The sequence below is a fragment of the Perognathus longimembris genome, chromosome 3 (assembly GCF_023159225.1).
Source record: "Perognathus longimembris pacificus isolate PPM17 chromosome 3, ASM2315922v1, whole genome shotgun sequence".
NCBI classification, from domain to species: domain Eukaryota; kingdom Metazoa; phylum Chordata; class Mammalia; order Rodentia; family Heteromyidae; genus Perognathus; species Perognathus longimembris.
Window position 1 is genome coordinate 104,246,309 of NC_063163.1, and position 23,062 is coordinate 104,269,370.

At 44.1% G+C, this 23,062-nt stretch overlaps 1 protein-coding gene across 1 annotated transcript in view; it reads right to left on the reverse strand.

Moving 5' to 3' along the window:
- Positions 1-549: 549 nt before the first annotated feature.
- LOC125349471 (transmembrane protein 45B-like) overlaps positions 550-23,062 on the reverse strand; it is a 30,762-nt gene continuing 8,249 nt past the window's right edge. The window contains exons 2-6 of the mRNA XM_048343644.1: positions 7,239-7,435; positions 4,091-4,300; positions 2,513-2,697; positions 1,920-2,065; positions 550-897 (exon numbers count right to left, since the gene is read on the reverse strand). Of these exons, the coding sequence (XP_048199601.1) occupies positions 786-897; positions 1,920-2,065; positions 2,513-2,697; positions 4,091-4,300; positions 7,239-7,419 (834 nt within the window). The 5' untranslated portion in view covers positions 7,420-7,435 and the 3' untranslated portion in view covers positions 550-785. The remainder of the gene's footprint in view (positions 898-1,919; positions 2,066-2,512; positions 2,698-4,090; positions 4,301-7,238; positions 7,436-23,062) is intronic.

The window sequence follows — 23,062 nt, forward strand, 5'->3', positions numbered from 1 at the left end:
ACAGGTTTGAGCCACATTTCCCATCTAAAAACCTATTTTATTTCCCTTATTATTGAGATTTCCTTTGTAATTCTCTATTAAGGTAACTGTAAAGAATCAGAAGAGCCGAGTTTCAATTTAGCCAATAACTAGCTTTCTGATAAAAAATACCTTTAGCTTAATCTTGTTGTATATCAACAGTGGTACTATTAGTTAGAAAATCTTTAGCAGGTAATGTTTAAAGCACCATAGCTTATGAAATGCTTTACTTAAAACAAAAAAACAACCTAAAACAGAATTCAGAAGCAAAACAGAAGTCAGAATGGTGGCTCTAAACCAAATTAGGCTTTGTAATTCATGTAAGTCCTGGTTATCTTTCTGAAAGACCCTACTTTCTTGAAGGATATAAGGGCACATTTTCAGAATTAGCGGGATGCCCTCACACAAATACTGTTGGCTTCATCCATGAGGTCACTTCCTGCTGTAGGTTTTCAGAGTCTGGGCTTCCTCTACATGGAGCTTCACAGGCTTAATGCTTGTAGGTATGACTTCATTTTTCTTTATAGGGTATGACAATTCACACAGACTTTAAATTTAATTATGTTTTAAAACCCAGATACACAAAATATCTACAGCCCACTTTCCTGTATTAGAGCCTCCAACTTTGTGTTAAAAGAGAATGTGTACAGAGATGGAGTTCTGGGAGCACATCAAGGCCATCTTCAAAGCGCAGGAGATGGAGAACACTGACCACGGCTGCCTTGGGTCAGCAGGGTGAGAGATCTTCATGTCCCCACAGCTTGGTCTCATTCCTCATCTAAGCCACTCAAAAGGGCAGTCTGGTCAGTGTAATCAGACTTTAGATTCTGAATCCCAATGATCTCTCCTTGTCCTTGTTTCTTTGACCTAGTCAGAAAGCTATAATAGAGAAACCACAAGAACCAATTAGATGAGCCAAAAAGATCCCTTTTCTCCTCACCAAAGGTATGAAGCATCTGCATGTTCTTATACCCTTTCCTTCATATATATAGCAAATATAATTACATGTCTGAATATCTGACCTCTTAGTATCTTCACCAGTAGATAAATGGACTTGTGGTGACAGAAGTGTCAAAACTGAGACTGCATTTAGGTCTTCTGCCATCCAGCTTGCTCTTTCACTGAGTGGAAGTAGCACTGAAAGAACTCATGAGCTTGGCTTCCTTTATTGGTCTATGGGAGTTCTTTGTGGGTAAAATGTGTCACCCAGACATGCAAGGGAGTGTGGGAAGAAGGTAGAAGCAACTCTAACAGCAATAAAACTGTAATATGATATGCTAAACTTCACCCTCCAATTTCAATGTGCAAATTGTGTGACTTTGATGAAGTTATTGAAGCCTTCACTTTGCTATCTGTAAAGACTTCACAGTACTTCCTAAAGCACTGAGAAATAAATGGGTCAGGATAGAGTAAGTGCTTTCTTCAGTGCCTGGGCTGCAATACGTTCATAGGAGTTAACAGTTCTCAGTGGATTCCTCTAAAGAGCGAAGTGGAGAGGCCTTTCTGCTCCAGCACAAGTTTCATTAATCACACCCTCTTGTGGGAAGTAGGCAAGGCAAGACAGGAAAAGAGGTGGTGAGGCTGGAGCAGTGAGAGCAGGGACTGTTGAATCCTGTAGATCCAGAACTGATTTCTACTTCAGAGTTTTCCCATCACACGATGGGCTTCAAATCTGTGACAACTCCATTGGGTTACCATGGCCCAATCAAGCCCTTTCAGGTCTCAAAAATCCATCACCCATGTTAGCAAATAAACTTGTGACAACTACTCAGGGAGAGGAGATTTCCACACACCACTTGGTATAGAGTTGGCACTGCCCAGGTGGTAGAAATGAACCAGCAATGCTTAGGGGTTGGTAAGGAAGTAAAAGGTTGGCCTAAGTTCCCATCTCCCAGACATACCAGTAAACAAGCGTGTAGTTGATGGCCACAATGCACAGGGCGATGATGCAGTGCCAGCTGAAGCACATAGTGATGAACATGATGTTGTGCTCATCTTTCTGGTCCCACTCTACTGTTCCAAAAGGTGGGAACAGCACAAACCCAATCTGATGGGATAGACAAGTTGGTCTTTGGGTTAGTTGTCCTGTGAAGCAACCTGGCCCTGCCTTCAGCCACAGTCACCAAGAGTGACTCTTACCACACCCTTCCTCGAGGTTCCCACATGATGTGCATTAGCACAGAAAGTTCCTGTCACACAGGAAGCATGCCTTTGATTGTATATTGACCTTAAGGCAGGGGAACGTTGGAGCACATATTTCATGTGAGTGGATTGGCAGATGGGGCCAGAACAAGGCACCTTGGGAGATCAACATCAATAGGGCATTAATGGAGATCACAGGGCAAGAGGTACATGAGAGAAAAGGGCCTTTGAAATCCATCCCCAAGGTACTGCATTGTTACGCAACACATTGCCTTCAGAACTTCTCTTGGGCAAGCACCAAGGGGACTCCTCAGTCTATGCCCTGTGAGGAGCATTTGGTGTGAACAATCACCTGCCAGAACCAGGATCCCTGAAGAATAGTAAGAGTGGCTCTTAGAAGTTCCAGCACAACATTGTCCCGATGAAGCACCTCAAGGAAGATAGTGATACTTCCTCCAAATGTAACAAACACCAGGAGTGAGTGGATGTGCTGGTCCAGCAGGGGTCGATTGTGAATGTGGTAGTAGAAGAGAAAGCCTGCCACAAACCAAATGACAGCCATCAGACTTGCTGGAGTCTGCTTAAGAGGATTCACCCTGGGATTCCCCCTCCTTTGGAGATTTCTTCCTCAACGGTCTCAAAGCTATAGAGTCCTCAGCCTTAGAAAGAAGTCAGTTTAAATAACATGATAGCGTAAGAGGTACAAATAGAATTTTATTTTATGGGTCTGATAAGAGCTTAAAGTCTCTTCAGGCCCCATAAAAGGTTGGATTCCATATAGGATCAGTAGGCTAGATGGGTCATGGTGCTGATTTCTACATACATGTTGCATGCATGTATACTTGAAATTCAGATTTTCCCTCACAATCCGGTTCAGCATTTCCTGCTGAAGTTTAGAAGGATGAGGTGGTTGGATTACAAGATTTTTTTTCAGGCACTAGGAGTGCAAAGCATACCGGACTGCACTTCCAACAGGAGCTGTTTCCTTTCCTAGTTATTATTTTTCCTTTTTTTCATTTTTAGTTCTGAGTCTGGGACTCAAGCTCAGTACCTGCTGCTTTTGTTCACTGGCTGGTTATCTACCAACTGAGTCATGCCTTCAACCTCAGAAGAAACAGTTTGTATGTCTTCAAAAGGTGTTTGGTACTAGGAAATGCTTAGGGTAGTGGAGGCAAGTCCTCCTAATTGTGAGACCTGTTTCACTCTCTCATTTTCTAGTTGACATCATAACCATTCTGTTCCTACAGAAACTTCCATGATGATGGACTTTCTGCACCAGAGGGAGAACCTACAATGGTCACCTGATGTTGGACTTGAATTTCTAAATAAAAGTCCTCACAATTTAGCCTCTAAGGAATTTCATTGAGAGATGGGAAACTTGACACATATAGTAGGTCTCTGAGGTTTGCAATGGGGTGAAATGTGACACCTCAAGGTGTGGGATAGGGTGCCTCGGATCTTCTCTTCCCAAAAGGGTTCATTCCCCTTCATGGTGGCATAGGGGCAGCCTTGGGCAGTTACTGTATATGCGAGTGTGTGTGCACACATGGGGGGCAGCAGGAGAGTGGGGAAGGTTTATGCAGCATTAGAGGCTTTGAGAATTACCCACAAGCCTCACCCCCATGGGTTGCGTTTGTTAGCTTTTTTTTTTTTTTTCAATTCAACATGTCAGGTTAGGAGCACAACACATTTCTATCAATATCGCCTCATTCATTGATCTCCCCCATCTTCATGGGCTGCTTTATAGATTATATCATATGGACTACCCAGAGCACAGGATCAAAGTCCTATTCAGGCTTTTGAAGTCCCAAGAGTTGGATGTTTTTCTGGAGGAGGTTATTATATTTCCAATATCTTTTGCATTCTGATCCTTCGTAAATTCACCTTACATATCTGTCCTCCCATATCTCCACCCATCCTATTCCATTACCTTCATTGAGTACTGACATACACATCACCAGTCTGTCCACACCCAAGGGCATGATGTGGGTGAAAAGGTAGGTGAGTATGTCAATGATTCCTGAGATTCCAAAGAAGAGGTACATTGTGGCGTGCTGCCAGTTCATCAACTTCACCCAGTGGTCATCGTGGTAGAGATGGAAGAAGGGCCCATCCTTAACAAGCTGCTCTGCCAGCATCCCTGCAGGGAAGCAAAGGTCAAGCGTGAGGAGGAAGAGCTGCTCCCAGGCCAACAGGAGACAGCACAAAACAGTCCAAAGGCACACACACAATCCACATGTGGGTGACGGTGGTCTATGGGTCAGCACACCTGCTTTGCTGCCTTCAAGCTGCTACCTTGGCATAAAATAAGCTGTTTGCTGAGGAATCTGTAAGACACATGGACGTTGTTGCCCTATTGGGGCAATAGAAGAAGCAATGGAAACACACACACACACACACACACACACACACACACACACACACATTTTTGAAGCAGCAGAGATGAAGCAGAGCATGACCTCTTGGGTAATGGGGTGGCAGGTGCACTAGTCTTCAGGCTTCCCTGGCAAATGAGCAATGAAGAGATCCCAGGAAGAAACAATGAGGCTAAATGAACATGCCAAGCTGCTATGCTATGATGCAGATGCCTGTGCCTGCCCAGGGGCGAAGCAGCCCCTGAATGTATCCTGGTGTGAACTTGAAGGGAGTGCATGCCCTTCCCTAGTACAGAGTTCTGAGACCTATGGCTCCTCGGGCCCTCTGGTTTTAAGTACTGCCAGCAGAACACTGATGAAGCTGTGCCTCAGGGTCGCTCACACTTTCATCCCCTCTACTTTGATCATCTATCTCACAAAGCAGAGTTGTCTTTTTTGCCTGGTACTCAAAATGTTTTAGGAGAAGCCCAGACCCTTTCCCTAAACATTTGTTTTTCAGAGCAGCCCCTTTCTGACTTCACACGGAAGAATTCAGGAAGTTTGTGAAAATGACCCAGGAAAGGTCTCAGTGATGCTGGAATGAAAGCCCTGTGAAGCAAGGACCCTTTATAGTTCCCATCACTTCCCTGGTTCGCAGTGAGGTCTGCCATGGGGTTTGAAGCTCAGGCTTGGAGCTCTTGAATGTTTATCCCTTCCAACACTTGGCAGCCATAAGGCCAAGTACAATTTTTCCCAGCTCTGTTTAGGAAAAGTTGATAACTTCCTTTACCAGCTAGGACAAGTGATCCCAGTCTACTCAAGAAAGAGATTCCTGAAGCCTGATATGGGGGTGGGGGTGGAGAGGGGATAGCTGCATTGGGGAACACTAAGCAAGCTTTGCTTCCTCGGAGGGAAGCTACTAATGTTGTTTAGTTACTCCAAGAAAACTGTAGGCCCAAAAATGGCAAAGAAACATATGAGGAAATGCTCAACATCCCTGCTAGTAAAGGAAATGCAAATAAAAACAACCCTGAGATACCACCTCACCCCAGTTAGAATGGCCTATACTCTGAACTCAGGAAACAACAAATGCTGGAGGGGCTGTGGGGAAAGAGGAACCCTTCTCCATTGTTGGTGGGAGTGCAAATTAGTACAACCACTTTGGAGAACAGTATGGAGGTTTCTCAAAAAGCTCAATATAGACCTACCCTATGACCCAGCCATACCACTCCTAGGCATCTATCCTAAACAGCAAAATCCAAGATATCAAAAAGGCATTTGTACTACCATGTTTATCGCGGCACAATTCACAATAGCTAAAATATGGAAACAACCCAGATGCCCCTCCACAGACAAATGGATCCAAAAAATATGGTACCTATACACAATGGAATACTACATAGCGATTAGGAATGGTGAAATATTGTTATTTGCAGGGAAATGGTCGGAACTCGAACAAATAATGTTGAGTGAGACAAGCCTAGAACACAGAAAACAAAGGGGCATGATCTCCCTGATATATGACTGTTAACAAAGGGAGACGGAGAGACAGTAGAGACCAAGTCTGTGAATACTGTATATGTTCTTGATACATTGTATATTGCATATATGTCAACCTGACCTAGACAAGGGATAGAAAAACAGGTTGTAAGATATCATAAGAAATGTACACACTGCCCTACTATGTAACTGCACCCTCACCCTCTTTGCACATCACCTTGTAAAAAAATTTATCTCCAATTAATAAAAAAAAAAAAAAAAAAGAAAACTGTAGGCCCAGGATGGCAATGGCAGAAGGCAATCCACAACAAGAGTCCTTTTATTATCCCACAGATCCATTCCAAGGAGGGATAATTGTTGGTTTGTTTGTGGTTTTTTTTGGCCAGTCCTGGGCCTTGGACTCAGGGCCTGAACACTATCCCTGGCTTCTTTTTGCTCAAGGTTAGTACTCTTCCACTTGAGCCACAGCGCCACTTCTGGCTGTTTTCTGTATATGTGGTGCTGAGGAATTGAACCCAGGGCTTCATGTACATGAGGCAAGCACTCTTGCCACTAGGCCATATCTCCAGCCCCGAGGGATAATTGTTATTCTCACCACTTGTGGCTCCAGTGGACAGAGAAATGACAGTGAGCAATGGACGTGAGGAAGGGGCAAAAGATAGGGAGTGGTTTTCCATGTCTTAACACTGCCTGTCTCACTGGGTTTCCCTGTACAAATGCCCCCCGTGAAAAGTTGTTTGAGATTATAGGATGGCGGATAGGCCAGTGCAGTGGGTATCAAGGCCCCTGAGATGCTAGGAGGAGAAACAATAAGCGGGGTTCCAGGTAGGGCATGGTTTTTCTTAAAATCAGTCTAGTACTTTCTCAACCCATGTGAATAAGTTAGTTTTTTCTTCTATTTTTGCTGTATCTTTTTTTTTAATGTCATATTCATTTTGTTCCTACATCTTTCTATACTTTTTCCTTCTAGGGTAAATAATATAGTTTGTCTGGTAGTTTCTCACAGCCCATATAAACCTCATAGCACGTAAGGTTTTTTTTTTAATTAACTCTTAATATGAAGCTCTGTACACAATGGAATGTTAGGATGAACAGTGGCCTCCTGAAAATCCTTGTCCTCTTGTGTCTGCCAGTGAAACATCTGTTTCACAGGATCTGGGAAATAGACTGCAGGACCAGGAAGCGAAGGGGAAAGTCCCCAGACTAAAGGAGTTCTGCTCTTACCAACAACACAACAGAAGATCCTGACTGCAGCTTCAATGATTTCAACCCGCTGCTGGTGCTGGCTCAGCCTGCTCTTCTTGCCCTTTTGGTGAAAGTACTTCAGTGGGAACTTCACTGACCACCACAATCCAATGATCAAGAAGAAACTCCCCGGGAGAGCATGACCCTTGAAGTTTGCCATTAGTGTTCTTGGAAACCTGAAAATCAGGAACAGCTGTTAGGTGGCTGGAGGAAGAAGACATAGAAATGCATATCTTAGCAAGAAGCAAGCAGATGGCTGAGGGTTGCAAATCATAAGCGGTATCCAGAAGGATCCATGTATTTATTGGAAAAGCCTTGATGCAACATAGTAGTAATGTTGTCTGTCAGCTGAGTTATGGGACAGAACACTAAGGACCCCAAGGCTTTAAAAATAGGGATAATCACAGTTCAAAGCCAGCCCAGGTAGGAAAGTCCATGAGATTCTTATCTCCAATTAACTACCATAAGACTGGAAGTAGTAACTGTAACTCCTCTGTTCTTCACTTTGACAATAAAGGAAAAAAACAAAACAAAACACTGGAAGTAGTGCTGAGGTTCAGCATTGTAAAGCACTAGCCTTGAGTTGAAGAGCTCAGGGACAGTACCCAGGCCCAGAATTCAAGTCTCATGACCACCAAAAAATGAATGAATAAATAAGTAAATAAATAAAATAAAATAAAAGCCAAGAACCCAGATGCCCTACAATATATGAGTAGATTGAAAAAATATCATACCTATACACAATGGAATTTTCTATTGACAATAGAAAGAATAATATTATGTCATATTGAGTGAGGTAAGCTAAGCTCAGAGAGACAAACAAAGTTTATATTGTCTCATATGCAGAAGATAGATCTAAAATACAATGGGGGGCTGGGGATATAGCCTAGTGGCAAGAGTGCCTGCCTCGGATACACGAGGCCCTAGGTTCGATTCCCCAGCACCACATATACAGAAAACGGCCAGAAGCGGCGCTGTGGCTCAAGTGGCGGAGTGCTAGCCTTGAGCGGGAAGAAGCCAGGGACAGTGCTCAGGCCCTGAGTCCAAGGCCCAGGACTGGCCAAAAAAAAAAATAAAATAAAATAAAATAAAATACAATGGGACATGATGATTTATACAAGACTCTAGGCATTCACAATAGTGAAACCACAGGAGGATATTCCTAGGAGAGGAACACAAAAGTGCAATGCCAATGTACATGTGATCCTATAAAATAATATCTATCTAAATGAACTCCAGGAAATTGAAACAACTAATGTTTTCATTGCTGCTTTTTTTTTCTTTTTGCCTTGTTTGTTCATTTATCTGTCTTTGGGAGTGTGAGGGGGTGATGCTGAAATGAAGGGGAAAAGGGTGAGCAGATGCAGCAGTGGTACTCACTAGACACTATGTTGAAAATGAAATATACAACTTGTGGGTGAGGACAGTAGGGGAAAACTGGGAGAGAGTGAGGAGTGACATTATCCAAAGAGAAATGTACTTATTACCTGACTTATGTAACTGTGACCCCTATGTATATCACCTTTATACTAACAATAATTTTCCTGGGCCTTGGACTCAGGGCCTGAGCATTGTCCTTGGCTTCTACCTGCTCAAGGCCAGCACCTGAGCCACCTGAGCCACAGCGCCCCTTCTGGCCATATATGTGGTGCTGGGGAATAGAACCCAGAGCTTCAAGCACTCTTGCCACTAGGCCATATTCCCAGCCCCAATAAAATTTTTTAATGTGGTAAATATTCATTGGGCTCAGTGTATAGGGACCTACCCTGAGAAATATTGAAATACATGAACGATTTTTTTCCCTAAATATCAGCAAGGTTAAAAGACAAACAACAAATCCAAAAAACTGTGTTACAGTGGTAGGACAAATGACTCAGACATCATAGAGCCTTTACACATGAAAAAATAACACAAGCAAAGGACATGAACACATAATTCACAAAATAACACAAACATGATAAAACGGCAATGTTAGATATGTACAAAGGCAAGTATAATGCCTTTTTTGACATTTTTCCTTTGAACATAATGAGAAAAGGTTTTGGAATGGAAATCTCATACAAATGAACATGTTGCATATGATTCAAACTTGGGTAAATGTCAAAATCATTATGTGCATATCACTTTATTAAAAATATTTCCAGCTAAATGTTGAAAGTAACAGGCTCATGTCTCTAATCCTAGCTACTCAGGATCCTGAGATTTGAGGATCACAGTTTGAAAGCAGCTTGGGCAAAAAAAAAAAAAAAGGTCCATAAAAGTCTTATCTCCAATTCACCAGTCAAAGGCCAGAAGTGGAGCCTATGGCTCAAGTGGTAGAGCACCAGCCTTAAGCAAAAAAGCTAAGGGACATCTTCTGTGTCCTAAGTTCAAGAATCGATACTGACATAAACTGAATACACACAAAACTAAAGAATATTTTAGGTCTGAATTACTTTCATCACATTTACAGTGGCAAGAGAGTACCTAATATTTTTTTTTGTTTTTTTTTTTCCTTGCAATTGGCATTTCTTCCTTTCCTAAGGGTTCGTTCTAGAATTGTGTTCTTAGATTTTTTTTTTTTCATCTGACTTGAAGCCTGTGTGGCTGTTTCACGGTGGAGGAAGCAGTCACCTTCTCCAGTGGGCTTTGGGGAGATGAGCGTCCCCACCTGTCTGCACCGGGATTCTGAGACTCTTAAAGCCTTTCCCTGGATATTCCCCACCTCACACCTCTCCTTCCCTCTGGGGAAGGAATCATGACTGTCAACTTCTTTCTACCTTGAAAAGCCAGACAGAAAGCCGAGAGGCTCCCTGTTTCCGGATTCCCTAAAATGTTGAAACTTGGGTCCTTTCCTCCAATTCTATGGCGTGAAACCAGTCTCTCAATAAGACCCTATTATTAGCTCTGTGGGGTGTGTGTGTGTGTGTGTGTGTGTGTGTGTGTGTGTGTGTGTGTGTGTGTGTGTGTGTGTGTGAATGTGTGGGGTGTGTGTGTGCGCATGAATTAACGTATTCAAAGTTTATTTCACATGGTTTTCATCAAGCATGGTCAATACAAAACCAATAAAGTTTAAAACTTCAGGAGAGCCGCAGTGTCTCGGCAGGCGGAAGGGCTAGTATCCAGTCCGAGGGCGGAGGGACAGTGCTGGGGGCCCTGGATGCGCAGCCTGGGGGTTCCCCGCTGCGTGCCCAGAGCCACAAGCACCCAGGGCCACGCGCCCCGTCCTCGTTTCATCCGAATGCAGCAGCGCGCCAGCGGCCATTGTGACGTGACCTCCGGCCCAGTGGACTTCGGTCAACGGCGATCCAGAGCCACAGACCCCGCAGGCTGCGCCCGGTTTCCGTGGACGAGCCTCATGGGCGGCTGCCTGAGCCAGCTTGTCCAGCTCCGGCGGATCCCGGGCCCCGTGCCTGTCCTGGCAAAGGCCCGGCCTGGGTGCCGCGGCCCTGCGCGCTGCCTGCGGCCTCGGCCGCCCCTGCGCGTCCAGCTCGTCCACCGCGTGCTCCCCTCCGGGATCAGCGCCCCCAGAAGGGCCGCACCCACCCAACGTGGCGCTTTGCACACACGCTTTCGCATAACCCCTAAAAGGCGCTACCCGCTCCACCAGCCCCAGTATCCGCTCTGGTCACTGCCCAGGGTGTGCTGGGATGAAGGCGACAAGAAAGTGACCCTCAGAAGGAGGAGCCGCTGGAGCACTGTGCGGATCCCCGCTCTGCGCCCCCGCGTCCTGTCCTCCCCAGCCAGCGCCGGCCCGGGCCGCTTTGCACTGGAGGAAGAACCAGTGAACCTCGACGGCAGCCACGCCCAGAGAAGGTGCGAGGACTGCAGTGACCTTGTGGCCCCTGTGCCTAAGGCCGAGTCCCAGGAGAGAGGCCTCCCCGCGGAGAGCTCAGGTGACCCCGGGCACACGCGCCCGGCCGGCATCCTTAGGTCGGGCAGCAGGAACCCCATCACCAGCTCCTACAGCTCTCTGCAGGGCTTCCACTTGCCCCATGTGCACGGGTGGAAGAACCCCGGCCGCGCCTGGCTCCAGATACCGGCGCGGCCAGCGAGCCGGGACACAGAACAGCAGCCGGGGGTCCCGGCCAGCGCCTCACGTCCAGCCCGGGTGCCGCACAAGGTGACCCCGGGGGCCAGGGCCCCCGATCCCGACGCGCAGAGGCAGCAGACGCCAGGGACTCTGCTTTCCGCACCTGGGGGCTCTGCGACCCGAAAAAGGAAGATTCAGCTGCTGCGCCCCAGGAAAGGGGTCCCGCTGAGGTTGCCTCCTGCCCCCCAGCTTGGCTATCGCGTCACCGCGGAAGACGTGGAAGCAGAAAAGAGAGCCAGGCTGAGGAGAGTGAATGAGATCTTCCTGGAGAAGACGGAGGCCATGTCCAGCACCGTGATCGAGACGCCTCTTTCCTTTTGGCAGCCAGCTGCTCCCGCCAGGGCTGCCCCTGCCCCTGGCCCGGCCTCTGCGTTCTCCCCCGCTTTTGTCAGCCATGCTGGTTTATGTCCAGCCCCGGCTTCCACGCCTGCATTTGGGTTTGGGGCAAATCCTGTGGCAAGTACCATCACTTCCTCCTCCCAGGCGCCCCTCTTTGGGGCCCCCCAGGCCAGTGTGCCTGGAGACCCGAGGCCCTCAGCACCAGCCACCTGCCCTAGCCTGGGCTTCCCCAGTGTCACCGGCATGGCCAGCAGCCCCAGCAACGCACCTGGAGCCCCGAGCTTCGGTGCTGGACACAGTGGGGGCCTGAGCGCCTCCACACCCTTTGGGGTCGGTGGGCAGCAGTCTCAGCTCTCGAATGTTCTCACTGACAACAATGGCTTCCTAGGGGTCCAACCTTGTGCCTCTGGTGCCCCTTCCTTTGCCACTGGTGTGGGGTCCAAGACCCAGGATGCTCGGCAGATACTGGAGGCAAAAAGAAAGCAGAGGAAAAAGAAGTAGACTGTCCCACCCTCCCCATCCTGACCCCTTTCCCGCATCTGCTCCCAGTGCCTGCTGGAAAGAACCCCTGATCCTGGGGTTCCACGAAGCAAGTCCCTACCTCTGGCTTCCACTGTGTCCCTCCTGGAGGAAGCAGTGGCCTTGGCGAGGGCCAGGCGGTGGCAGTGCGAAGCTCAAGCCTGGCACCCTGAGTCACCCCTGGCACAGGTGAGGCTGCAGACCTGAAGAAACCTCTGTCCAGATTGTTCCCCTGAGTCTTAGGTAGTGTGGATCTAGGTCAGGCCCCTGCCCTCCTCTCCCATGGGCCATCATTGCTGAGGTGCAGGGTGCACCCAGCGGATCTCTGCTGGGCAGGTAATGGAATAGGGCGGTAAGCTTCCCCTGCTGGGCTTGGCTATGGGAAGTGGCTCTCTCTAGTTAGCACCTTAGTGATTTCTTGCCACATTTTTTTTAAATTAATTAAATTTTGTTGACAAGGTGTTGTGCAAAAGGGGTACAGTTACATAATAAGGCAGTGAGTACATTTCTTGTGATATCTTACACCCTCATTTTTCTTTCCCTTCCCTAGATCAGGTAGGCATATATACAATACCCAGTGTACCAAACCATATACAGTAACCACGTAGCATACGACAAAGGAAATTCCCCTAGAACTTTAAATGTAAGGTCAACAATAGAATCCTCCTGTGTCCTCCTCTTGGAGTTGTTGAGCTATTATGATCCACTGCGAGGTCTTTTCTAGACTTTTTTATGTTTAGTAGTTGTTTGGTTTTAGATACATAATGTAAGGTCGCTGACCCAAACCTTTGGAAATACCATTTGAAAAGAAGCTTTTTGTTTCACAGACTTGGTCTCTACTGCCCCCCCCCCCAACAGTCATATATCAAGGAGACCAATGCCCTTTGTTCTCTATGTTCTAGGCTTGTCTCGCTCAACATTATTTGTTCAAATTCTGACCATTTCCCTGAGAATATCAGTATTTTATCATTTCTAATCGCTATGTAGTATTCCATTGTGTATAGGTACCACATTTTTTTGGATCCATTCATCTGTAGTGGGGCATCTGGGTTGTTTCCATATTTTTCTTGCCCCATTTTTGTTATTCTAGCCTCATGGGTCACAGGTGGAACTTGTTCTTTTTTATATGACCATGAATCTTGCTTTGCCTCCCAGACCCTGTGGGCGCTGCTCCACTTCCTCCTGCCCAGGCTGAGCCCTCAGTTCCAGTAAAGAAGCTCCCTGAGTATGCAGGATGCCATCTGCTCTGTCCAGTGCCTCTTTCCATACACAACAGCTACCATCAGATGGACCACATCTGTCTCTCCAGCCCCACACTTCCCCAGCCTCCTCCTGATACAGGCAGGTGCTGCTCTTTGCTGAATCTTCTGGTGGAAGAACTCACATGGTCACGTGGGTGGCCTGTTACCATTGCCTGGAACAATTACTGTTTGTACTGCAATGAATACAGTTCTGACTGAGACCTGAGGCTCATGTGTTTGGACATAAGGATATGCAGTCCAGGCCTGAAGCCCAGGGGCAGAAAAACCTTCCCTGCTTGGGTGCTCTCTCCCAAGCCCATCCCCAGTGTGTATCAGGAAACCAGAGGACTCACACTTTAGTTGTTCCCAGCAGGACCCTTTCCAGCCTTCTCCTTGCAATTCTGTTCTGAAGCCTTACCCTGTCCCCAAACCTCACTGCCACACTGACCTCTTTGGAAGATGTATATTATATGCACAGTTTTATGTCATTTAAATATTTTTCACAAAATAAATTGTTTTGTTTTTCAGTTGTGTTGTCTTTTACCTTCAGTTTGGTTCATTGAGGTGGTTAAGTACAAATGCTGGTGACTAGGAACTGTCTCTATAGCTAATTTTGTGTATCTGAAGAGGAGGCTCAGTGCTGCTAACTTGTTCCAGAAGATGAGTGCCTTTTGGACATGGACAAATGCAGTTCTTCTAATGCATGATGTAGCTGTAGCCAGTGACAGGCCAGGTATCCCGTGACAGCACGGCCCTCTGCCCCTAGGCATTGACCTCCACCGCCAGTCACTGCCCTCCTCTCTCAAGCATTGCCCTCTGGTCTCAGACACTGCTCTCCATTCCCAGGTACTGCCCTCCTGCTCCCTGGAGCTTCTTTCTGACAGGTTAGGCTTGTCCATATGGAGCTGAGGAAGAAACTGGTCCTCAAGCCCCAGACCCTGTCAGCATTGGAGGGTACAGGTGGATCCTGTGCTAGAAAATGAAGCCACCACCTGCACCTCTGTAAGATGGAGCCTCTTACTTTAATCTGAACTAGTTTGCCTCAGCTAGTTGCCTCAGCTCGGGTTTATTGGTCTCAGGGTAGCCTAAGCGTGAGTGGGCAGGTCCTGTCTGTCTTGCACAGGAATGGGAGGCTTTAGATGACCGTGAATCGTGCTTTGCCTTACAGCCCCCAATGGGTACTGCTCCACTTCCTCTTGCTGAATGCTTCCATGCTGAATGCTTCATCTCCAGCCCTCTTTTGCTATTCAATCCCCATAACTTTGGTGGCTCAAGGCTGTTAGCCTGCAAGAATAAACAAGCAGCCCATACTACAGAAAAGAAGCTCCCAGAGCAATTTTGATTTTTGTTCAGCGATAAAATTGCCCAATGATGTATTTTCTATAGTCCTCTCCCTAAATAACTGATTGTTCAATTGGATTTAAATGCTTTGTTAGTCCACCAGCTTATGACATGTAGTGGGTCATAAGAAATCATTCAAAGGCCTAATTTCCAATATATACAAGGAGATCAAGAGACTAACTTCTCCTAAATCTAATAAATCATTCACTAATGGGCAAGGGAGCTAAGGACAGACTTCTCAGAAGAGGTAAGAATGACACAGAAACACATAAGGAAATGTACATCATCCCTGACCATAAAGGAAATGCAAATCAAAATAACTGAGATTCCATCTCACCCTAGTTAGATTGGCCAACATTGTAAGTTCCAACAACTACACATGTTGGCAGGGATGTTGGGAAAAGGAGCCCTATTGCACTGTTGGGAATGTAAACTAGTACAACCACTCTGGAAAGCAGTCCTCAAAAATGTAGACATTCCCTATGTATGACCCAGCCATACCACTCTTGGGCATCTTCCCTGAACATCGTGAGCCAGGGTATACTAAAGACACTTGCACATCCATTAATCATTTTACCATTCCCTTATATGGTGTGAATAATTTTCTTTATGCTACTTTCAAGACTTTTTTTCTAATTTATTGCTATAATAAAGGTGATATACAGAGAGAGTATGGTTCCATCAGACATGTAATGAGTACATTTCTTTTTGAACAATGTTACCCCTTCCTTCACCCTCCTAGTTTTTCCCTCCTGTCCCCACATACAAGTGGTATAGTTCATTTTCAACGTAGTATCTAGTGAGTACCACTGCTGCTGCATTTGTTCACCCTTTGTTCCTTCATTTCTGTGCTTCCCTCTTTGCTCCCCCAAGCAAATAAGCCAAAAAGAAAAAAAACAGCACCAAAGAAACTCTTGTTTCCATCTCCTGGAGTTCATTTAGATAAATATTATTTTATATGATCAGATGCACATAAGCCTTGTGCCTTTGTGCTCCTCCCCTAAGAATATCCTCCTCTGATCTCACTGTGTATAAATGCCTAGAGTCTTATATATAATTTATCATTCATGTCTCAGTGTATTTTTTATAACCAGTGTATTTACTTTTAGATCTATAGGCACATTCTAGCTACCACCAAAGAGGGAAAACCCTGAATCCCATTTCTTTGGGTCTGGCTGACTTCAGATAATTGTTCCAAACTTTCCATTTCCTTAAAAATGGTACAATATCATTCTTTCTGATGGACAAGTAGAATTCCATTGTGTTTATATGCCACATTTTCTTGATCCATTCATCATACATTGAGGGTCATCTGGGCAGATTCCATATCTTGGCTAAGGAAAATAATGCTACAGTGAACATAGTTATTCTGGTAGCTTTAATGTAGCCTTGTTTGTGTTCTATTGGATAAACGCACAGGTGTGGAATTGCTGTATCATAGGGGAGCTCTATGTTTAGTCTTTTGAGGACCCTTTATACTGCTTTCTAGAGGGGCTGAACATGTTTACATTCTCACCAACAATGTAACAACGTTTCTTTAGGCCACATTTACCCCATAATTTTTTTTTTATTGTTTTCTTGTTATTGGCTATTCTAACTGGAGTGAGGTGGAATATCAATGTTGTTTTAATTTGCATTTTCTTTATGGCCAGAGATGTTGAACATTTCTGCTTGTATCTACTGGCCATTCTATTTCTTCTGGGAAGTTTCCCTTTAAGTCATTAATCCATCTATTAATTAGGTTGCTGTTTCTTGGAGAGTTTATATTTTGGGGGTTTCATTTTTTGAGGTCCAAGTATCTTTTGTATATTAGGCCATTTTCTGATGCATAGCTGGTAAAAATATTCTCCCATTCTGTGGACCTTCTCTTTAGCTTGTTAGTGATGTCCTTTGCCATACTTTTAAGTTTGCCACTTTTTAAGCTTGATGCAATCCCACTTATCCAGTCTTTCCTTGACTTCTTGTGATTCTAGATTTTTAATGAGAAAGTTTTGACCTATGTGTACAATCTGTAGCATTTCTCCTACTCCTTAGTGTAATATCTTCTGGTCTTACATTGAAGACTTTGATCCATTTTGAATTGATTCTGGTGCAAGGTGACATATAAGGACATAGCTTCAGTTTTCTGCATGTGGATAGCCAATTCTGCCAAATTTTGACAAATGTCAAAAAGGCTGTCTTTCTTCCAACCTGTGTTTTGGGGTATAGGTCTGTGGGTTCTTTCTGGGTCTTCTATTCTGTTCCATTGGTCTTCAGGCCTATTCTTGTGCCAGTATCAAGCCATTTTTATTTTTATGGTTTTGTAATAGAATTTAAAGATTGGTGTTGATATTCTTTCAACACTGTTCAACCTGCTAAGGGTTGCTTTTGCTATTTGAGCCCTTTCATTATTCAATATGAATTTTTGGCTTGCATTCTCGACTTCATGAAGAATATTGTTGGGATGTTGATGGGTATTGCATTGAATTTGTAAATTGCTTTAGGCAATTATTGCCATTTCCATGGCATGGATGGTCTTTCCATTTGCTTAAATCTTCAATTTCCTTTTTCAGACTTTTATGGTTTTCACAATGTAAGTCTTTCATGCATTTGGCTAAGTTAATTCCTGGGTTGTTGTTTTTTGGTTTTTTTTTTAAGCTATTACAAATGAGGTTGCTTTCCTTATTTCAGTCTCAATCTTCTCATTGTTGGCATACAGGGAAGTTCCTGATTTTTGTGGGTTGTTTTTTATACTCTTTGCCAAAGGTTAGGATCAGTTCTTGTGACTTGGGGGAGGAATCTAGTGTTATTTTCCTTATGCTACTTTCAAGATCTTCTTGTTGAGTCTCTCTCTCTCTCTTTCTCTCTCTCTCTCTCTCTCTCTCTGATGGTACTAGGGATTGCATAGGTCTTAGTTTGACGGGTAATATATATGCAGAGATTATCCCACCCTTTGTGTGATTTTTCTCATTTCTAGGCTCTCCTTGCTGAATTCCTAGTTAATCTGAAGCTAGTCCCATGTGAGGCTACAAGCTTAGGTTAGCAAAAGGATAGATGTTTCTGCTCATCCGCAATTATCCTTCACATATCTACCATCAAAGCTATGAAGTTTCAATACTCATTCCCCATCTGACCCAGTCTCATGCAATAATGTTTCTACAGCATCATTAAAGGAGCCAGAAAGCTGTTGAAAGCCTCCCTAGGCACCATCTTCACCATCCTGGCCTGAAGATAGGATCTTTTCACAAAGAAATTCTTGTCAATTTCTTGTTCACTTTGGTCAGTTCCAAACTCCATAAACTGTCCAGTTTCTAGGATTTTGTTGAGTTTTAATTTGTTTTTACAGGAAGAAATTGCTCTCTTCCTACTGTTGTACCTAGAAAACCTACTTCTCCTCTTGTTTAATGTTTAACACAGATTCTTTTCAAAATCCAGCCTGTTATACTCCCTTGTTTTTCTAAGCAAAGTTGCAGCAAAACCAGCTTTTCAGATGCATCAAACCTGTGTATACCTTAACTGGCTTCCCTCCTTTCTGGCCTTACTCATTTTTCTGAGAAGCTCTTTTAAAGCCCGAGTCCCTGTAAAAAGTCCCTGCAAAAAGCCAAGACACAACTTCTTGGCCCTGAGTTCATGCCCACTATGGGTGGGAAAAAGTCTTCAATTTGCATATCCTACATGTGTGGCTGAATACTTGATTTAGTGGATAAAAGAAGCAGGTGAGGTAGATTTCTTCAACTCACAAATACACTAGGAAACAGACTGTAGATGAGTTAGGTTTTCTGTGTTTTTCTTGTTGTTGTTGTTTGGTGGTGCTGGAGTTTTAAACTGACGCTTGCTAGATAGGAAATCTATCACATGTGCCACACTTTGAATCCCTTTTAGCAGGAATCATTTTCAAAATAGAGATTCAATCTATACCCACAGTAGCTTGGACTGCCATCTTCCAATGTGTGTTTCTCTTTATCTTTGGAATGACAGCCATGGACTATCTCATCCAACCAACCTTTGGTTCAGATGGGTGCTCATAACCCTTTTGTTGTTGTTTTTCTGAGCTGGTCTTGAATTGTGACCCTAATCTTCCTCCTTTGTAGTTAAGGATTATAGGTTTGAGCCACCCAGCTAGGATGAGTTAGGTTTAAGAAAGAAGAAATTTGCTATACTTAACTTAAAATACAACAATAAAAATATAGACTTCAAACAATATGGATATGGGTAACCAAATAGACTAAGCCTTTGAAAAGCTTAGTTTCAAAAGTAATTGAAGTAAAACACTGATTTAAAAGAAATAGTGCATAATTTAGTAGATGCTCCAATGCTGTTCTCCCTAATATACAGATACTGTCACCATTACATTGTGAAAACTCCCAAACTAATGAAAATCCCACAACCAGGACAAAAATATCAAATCATTTTCATAAAGAACATTTATACCCTCCCTTATCCCTTTATCTTATTTTAATCCATTACTTTTTGTGTACTTGTGTGTATGCCAGTACTTGAGCTTGGAACTCAGGGCCTGGGCATGGTCCCTAAGCATTTTGTTCAAGACTGGTGCTCTACCATTTGAGCCAAGACTCCACTTCCACTTCTGGCTCTAGTCATGTCTTTTTGGATTCTTTCTTCCTCTTCCTCCTCCTCTTCTTCTTCCTCCTCCTCCTCTTCCTCCCCTCCCTCCTTCTTTCCTTCCTTCCTTCCCTCCCTTCCTCTGTCCTTCTTTCCTTCCTTCCTTCCTCCCCTCCCTCCCCCTCCCTTCTTTCCATTTTTCTCCCTTCCTTCCTTCCCTTCCTTCCTTCCTTCCTTCCTTCCTTCCTTCCTTCCTTCCTTCCTTCCTTTTTTTTTTTTTTTTTTGGCCAGTCCTGGGGCTTGGACTCAGGGCCTGAGCACTGTCCCTAGCTTCTTTTTTGCTCAAGGCTAGCACTCTGCCTCTTGAGCTACAGCCCCACTTCTGGCCATTTTCTGTATATGTGGTGCTGGGGAATCGAACCCAGGGTCTCATGTATATGAGGCAGGCACTCTTGCCACTAGGCCATATCCCCAGCCCCCTCCTTCCTTCCTTCCTTCCTTCCTTCCTTCCTTCCTTCCTTCCTTCCTTCCTTCCTTCCTTCCTTCCTTCCTTCTTTTTCATGCTTCTCTCTTTTTTTTTTTCTGGTTCCAGTATTGTGGCTTGGACTCAGGTCTTGCACACTCTCCTTTAGCTTTTGTGCTCAAGGCTGGTGCTCTACCATTTGAGCTACAGCTCGACTTCTGGCTTTTTGGTGGAAATAAGAGTCTCATGGACTTTCTTAGCTAGGTTTCTTTCCAACCTCAATCCTTAGATCTCAGTCTCCTGAATAGCTCAGATTATAGGTGTCAGCCCCTGGTTCCCATCTGGAATATACTTATGTATTAGTGTATCTTAAGACAGAGACTCCAGCTTAATTGAGAAATTCATTTATGTTTAATATACACCTTACACATAGCCTGAAAGCAGTTACATACAATATTTATAATAAATTTCATGCATAAAGATGCTGTTCATATACACTGAAATATCAGTAAGCAATGATGTCATTCTCTCAGTCCTCCAGATGGACAATCATGCTGGCTAATTTTACAAGCTTTTAGAGAAGCAGTGAAAAATCCAATTGCAGGGGCCAAAGATTTTATTCAAGCAAACTATGGACAGCATAGGCATACCTTCACCAGGATGCCTGTGCCGGAAGCAAGCCAAGCAGCGACCAGTCTCCAGTGAGATGGCTGTATTGTGATGCTGCCCTGCTTTGATATTATGGTGACTATGCCATGTATTGTTTTAGGTGAGAGTAAATATCAGAAGCTGTTGGGGACCAGGACACAAGCCTTGCAGATATAGGGGGGCATTCTAGAGCATAGTTTTGAATGTCTCAGTAAACTATGCTGTTTGCCTTACAGTTCTGTTTGTGTTTTTAGAAGTTGGCAATAATTTCTTGTACATAAATTTAGCTGCCTGGTATATACTTGCCAGGTCATGTATAGGTACTTTTCATTTCTCACAATGTAATCATTGGCTCCTTTGAAGGCTTTCCCTACCATATTGTCTGTAAATTTTTTTTGAATTAAATTTTATTGACAAAGTGATGTACAGCATGTAAATACTTTTCCTGTGATGTTAAAAATGTGATTTCCAATGTTAGAATTCCCCTCCCAATTGTAGTATCACATTGTAGTGTATGTCTGTCCTGTTGTCTCCTCTCCGACCACCCCCCCTTCCCGCTCAGCACCAGTTTTTGAAATTAAGGACTCAGGCTTGGTAGGTGGAAGCTCCACCTCCTGGGCCACCATACCTGTCTACTCTTGAAAGTACATTTCATAAATCTTCAAAGAATGACTTCCTTAAACCTCCCCTAGCTGTGATGAAGCATTAGACTAATTCAATTATTACGACACAAATATAGTGTTATGAAAATGGTGGATTGCTGTTCAGCTGGCAAAAACACCAGCAAACATATTAAAAGGAGTGTTGCCAAAGTTCTGAAAAAGCAAGTGAGAATTAGTCATTAGTGTGGGTGGATCTTGCACATAAAACCCTAAACGTCAGATAGCCAGTAATTCTCATGCCATAGTTGGACTGGATAATGTCACCTGTTCTCTTGCCCTTTGACTTCCTTTATTGAAGAAGAGCAGGATATTATCTTCCACAGGCACACCATACACTAAATCATGAAATTGTGTTCAACTGGAACTAACCCCCAAAATCCAAATTGAGCAGATACGGCCCTATGTGGCTATGTGCCAAGATATCCTGGAAAATCTATCAACTTCACTATAGTCCCGGGGAAGGCAGAGATGGTGCAAACTTCACTCAAATGTTACCTTAGGATGGAGCCATTCTATTTCCTAGATTTTTGTAAAGGAAACATGCTCCCTGAATTTTTCTTCAGGGAGCAAAATAGTCACCTAATAGAGAGGATGTAAACTATGAAGTATCAGATCTAGAATCAATCCTGGTTTGGGTTGGTTCCTAAAATGCTCTGAATCTCAGCATTTCTCCTTCTCAAGTAGGTACATGAATACTCACCCTTAGGGGTTCTCATGAAGATTAACTGAAAGGAGCTAATAAGTGACTAGAATAAGTATTTTATAAATGGAACTTCCCTCTCTAATGTAGTATTTTTATACCCAACAGGGCGGGGGTGGGGGGAGGAGACTTTGGGTTTTTCTCTCCAGAAGGATATATCTGTTGACCTTAAACTGTTGTCCTTTGTTTTTGAGTAGCTGATTCCATGTAAGGGAAAAAGTACTATTTAACATCAGCTGAGTTTAGAGAGGGCTGAGCTGATCTTCTTTACAGGAATGAAGTGTTTGTTTGGTCCATAGTAAAGTGATTATAGCATATTATTATTATTATTTGCATACCATGGTGTTTATATTCGGCCTAGCTTCTTGATAGAAGTGAGTGTGTTGTTCAATCGTGTACTATTTTGCTTTAAAACATACTTTTTAAAAAAATTTCTGGGTCTGCTATTTCCTGTAATTGTTTCTGTCTCAGTTTTCTTTGGAATATTGCCAACCTTGCTTGACTTTACTTTTGTTACCTTGCAAATAGCAAGGTTAACACCTCTTCTTGTTCTATGAGCCACTGAGGGAATGAAGATAGAGGGGTGAACGTCTTCTCTTGGTCACAGAGTATGTGACTGCGGATACAGTTGTGAACTGCAGCTATGGCTTGGACCTGCTCTCTAATAGGCGGAGCTGCCTGACTAGGTCTGGCGTGCATAGCTCTCTTTAAAATTTGGCAACTGCTAGCATCATTGCTATTTCCTGTATAGGTGAGTCCCAGGAACAGCACAGCCAGAAAGAACAGGATTGGAATAAGAGTCTGAACCTTGTTTGGTGCAACCTCAAGGTGACATGGAGCAAAAATCACCTGGAACAAAAAACTCAGTTACATTCCACTTCAGTTTTTGTTCCTAAGCAGATGGCCTCAGTCTTAAGTTTTGTTTTGTGTTTTCTTTCTCTTTCTCTCATTCTCTTTTTTTTTTTTTTTTTTTTTTTCCAGTCCGGGGCTTGGACTCAGGGTAGAGTGCTGTCCCTGGCTTCTTTTTGCTCAAGGCTAGCACTCTACCACTTGAGCCACAGCGCCACTTCCAGCTTTGTCTGTTTATGTGGTGCTGAAGAATCGAACCCAGGGCTTCATGTATATGAGGTGAGCACTCTACCACTAGGCCATATTCCCAGCCCCTCGTTCTCTTTTTCTTGCTTTCTTACTGTCCTTTTTCCTTCTTTTCTTTCCTTCCTCTTTCCCTCTTTCCCTCCTTCCTTCCTGCTTTCCTTCCTCATTCTTTCTTTGTCTT